The sequence below is a fragment of the Meleagris gallopavo genome, unplaced genomic scaffold (assembly GCF_000146605.3).
Source record: "Meleagris gallopavo isolate NT-WF06-2002-E0010 breed Aviagen turkey brand Nicholas breeding stock unplaced genomic scaffold, Turkey_5.1 ChrUn_random_7180001913080, whole genome shotgun sequence".
Lineage (NCBI taxonomy): Eukaryota > Metazoa > Chordata > Aves > Galliformes > Phasianidae > Meleagris > Meleagris gallopavo.
The window spans coordinates 5,861-9,012 of NW_011175981.1; the positions used below are offsets into that span (position 1 = coordinate 5,861).

General features: G+C 50.8%; 1 protein-coding gene across 1 annotated transcript in view; it reads left to right on the forward strand.

Annotated features, from left to right (window-relative positions):
* LOC104916533 (IgGFc-binding protein-like) overlaps positions 1 to 3,152 on the forward strand; it is a 12,979-nt gene that overhangs the window by 3,653 nt on the left and 6,174 nt on the right. Inside the window, exons 4-6 of the mRNA XM_010727571.3 lie at positions 62 to 404; positions 924 to 1,258; positions 1,685 to 2,249. Coding sequence (XP_010725873.2) covers positions 62 to 404; positions 924 to 1,258; positions 1,685 to 2,249 — 1,243 coding nt within the window. The remainder of the gene's footprint in view (positions 1 to 61; positions 405 to 923; positions 1,259 to 1,684; positions 2,250 to 3,152) is intronic.

Below are 3,152 nucleotides of genomic sequence, written 5' to 3' on the forward strand. Positions count from 1 at the left end.
AGAAAAAGAAAGAAAGAAAGAAAGGAAAAGTTGAAATATATTTTTTCTCTTTCATTTTGAGGTCAACAACCAACCCACCACCCTACCGGCCAACCTGCAGAATGGAAAGATCCAGATCTCCCAAAACGAAGGCAGGATCGTCCTACAGACAGATTTTGGGCTGCAGGTGACCTACGACGAGGACTGGGCTGTCATGGTGGCAGTGCCCAGCAGTTATTTCGGGGCCACCTGTGGGCTCTGTGGGAACTTCAATGAGGATGGGGAGGATGAGATGAAGCTTCCCGATGGCACCGTGGCCGCTGATGCGACGGATTGGGCTGAGAGCTGGAGAGATCCCTCATGCCTGGAGGATTGGAGAGAGGGAGAAACACTGCAAGAAGCAGTGCAGGACACAGTGGGACAAGGTGAGCTTTGATGTGTGGTTCTGGAGCATTTTGGGGGGGAGAAAAAAGGGGTTCTGTGCCAAGTTGTTGTTTGTAGACGTTGACTAAGCCAACGTCTCTTGTGTTGGGGAAGAGTTGCGTTGGCCTTTTTGTGCCAAACCACCCCAAAACCCACATTGTCTGACTTCAGATGTCCGTTAACACACGGAATAACCTTGAGTTTTTCCATGAGTTGTCCACATAGGGCATCTCGGGAGCCCCACATTTCATGTAGGGACCGAATGAGCCAACGTCTCCATCATGGGTGAAGGGTCATGTTGGTGTTTTTGTGCCAAACTGCCCCCAAATCCACGTTGTTTGACTTCAGATGTCCACAACACACAGCATAACGTTGAGTTTTCCCCAAGAGTTGCCCGCGTGGGGCATTTTGGAGACCCTGAATTGCTTGTAGGAACCAATTGAGTCTCCATCACTGGTGAAGGGTTGCGTTGATTTTTTTTTGTACCAAGCCACCCCCAAATCCACATTATCTGAATCCAGGGAGCCAAACGGATGGCAAACAGTCCTGTGAACCCCATGAGAAATGCACTGTGGACAGAAATGCCCCACGCCGCCGAGCCACCAAAACTTCCACCTGCATCGGGACGGGCGATCCTCACTACACCACCTTTGATGGGAGGAAATACGACTTCCAAGGGACCTGCGTCTACCAGTTTGCTGCCCTCTGCTCATCCGACCCCGCTCTCGTCCCCTTCAACGTCACCGTGGAGAACAACAACCGGGGCAGCAAAGCTGTGTCCTTCACCAAAACCGTCACCATGGAGGTGTACGGCGATGTCATCAGCATGAGCCAGGAGCACCCGCAGAAGGTGAAGGTAGGTGGGCTATGAGGACACCCTAACCCTGTCCCTGATCCTAACCTTAACCCAAACCCGACCCTAACCATAACCCTGGCGCAAAGGATTTCCAAAGAATTGCCCCCAAAATTCCCCAAAATATTCCATCTCCGAAATGTTTCCTTGACCACCTCACAGAAACCCTCCCCATGAAAAGTGTTTTGAAAAATACCCCAAGTCTTAATTGACCTGCGTTGGCCGTAAGACTCTCCTGAAGCCAAGGATTTCCAAAAAAAAATAAAAAAAAAAAAAAATCACTTTGAACTCCATTTTCCCAACAACGTTTCACCTCCAAAACATTTTGCAAGAGCCCCCAAACACCCAACCGGCTCACACAGACCCTCCCCCAACCCCCCGAGTTGCGTTCCCCCAAATCAACCCCCCCAAATAATCCCCTCCCTTTAGCTGAACGGGGCCTTCGTGGAGCTCCCTTTCACCCGCAAGGACCGTTTCGAGCTCTACCACAGCGGCGTCCACGGTTTCATCCGCACCTCCTTTGGTTTACGGGTCAGCTTTGATTGGTACAGCTACGCCCGTGTCATCGTCCCCGACGCCTACGCCGGTGCCACCTGCGGCCTTTGTGGCAACGCCAACGGTGACCCCGAAGACGACTTCACCTCCCACGACGGGAAGCAAATGGAAGATGAAATCCGTTTCGCTGACAGCTGGAAGGTCAAGGATGTCCCCGGTTGCTCGGCGCGTTGCGTTGGCGATTGCCCGACGTGTGGCGAAGAGCAGAAGAGACCCTATCGTGGTGATGCATTTTGTGGGGTCATCGGGGCGAGCGGGGGACCTTTCCGGGATTGTCACCGTGTTGTTGATCCTGGGCCGTTCCTGGAGGACTGTGCTTTTGATGCGTGTCAGTACAAAGGACGGAGGGATGTCATCTGCAAAGCGGTGGCTGCCTATATGACCGAGTGCCAAAGCAATGGGGCTGCTGTGGGGCAGTGGAGGACGCCGTCGTTCTGTGGTGAGTGGGGGGAATTTTACCACCCCCGACCCTTTTTAGGGCTAATAATTAGTTTGAGCTCAACGTCTTGGCTACGCGATCCCAAAGTGCCCCCAGATTTGGGGTTTATTTCCCCACTGAATTGTCCTGTCCTCTCCAGGGGTCCAGTGAAGGCTTATGGGATCCCAAAGTTCCCCCAAATTTTGGGTTTATTTCCCCATTGAATTGTCCTGTCCTCTCCAGGGGTCCAGTGAAGGGTTATGGGATCCCAAAGTCTCCCAAATTTTGGGTTTATTTCCCCATTGAATCATCTTGTCCTCTCCAGGGGTCACGTGAAGGGTTATGGGATCCCAAAGTGCCCCCAAAATTGGGTTTATTTCCCCACTGAATTGTCCTGTCCTCTCCAGGGGTCCAGTGAAGGCTTATGGGATCCCAAAGTGCCCCCAAAATTGGGTTTATTTCCCCATTGAATTGTCCTGTCTTCTCCTTTTACGCCTTCTCAAGGGTCCAGTGAAGAGTTATGGGATCCCAAAATGCCCCTAAATTAGGGCCTACTTCTCCACTGAACTGTCAGATCTCCTCCTTTTCTGCTTCATCTTCACAATTCCCTTTTTATTCTGCTTTTCCTTGCGGATTCCCTTATTTTTATTTCCTCTTCTTGACAATTCCCTTTTTTTTCTCCGTATCTTCTTGACAATTCCCCCTTTTTCTCTCCTTTTCCTTGTAGATTCACATTTTTTTCCCTCCTCCTCTTCACAATCCCCCTTTTTCTCTCCTTTTCCCTGCAGTTTCACTTTTTTTTTCTCTCCTTTCTCCTGCAGACTTACATTTTCCCCCTCCTTTCCTTCACAGCTCCCCTTTCTCACCTTTTCCCCGCAGATTCCCTTATTTTTTCCCACTTCTTGACAATTCCTTTTCCTCCTC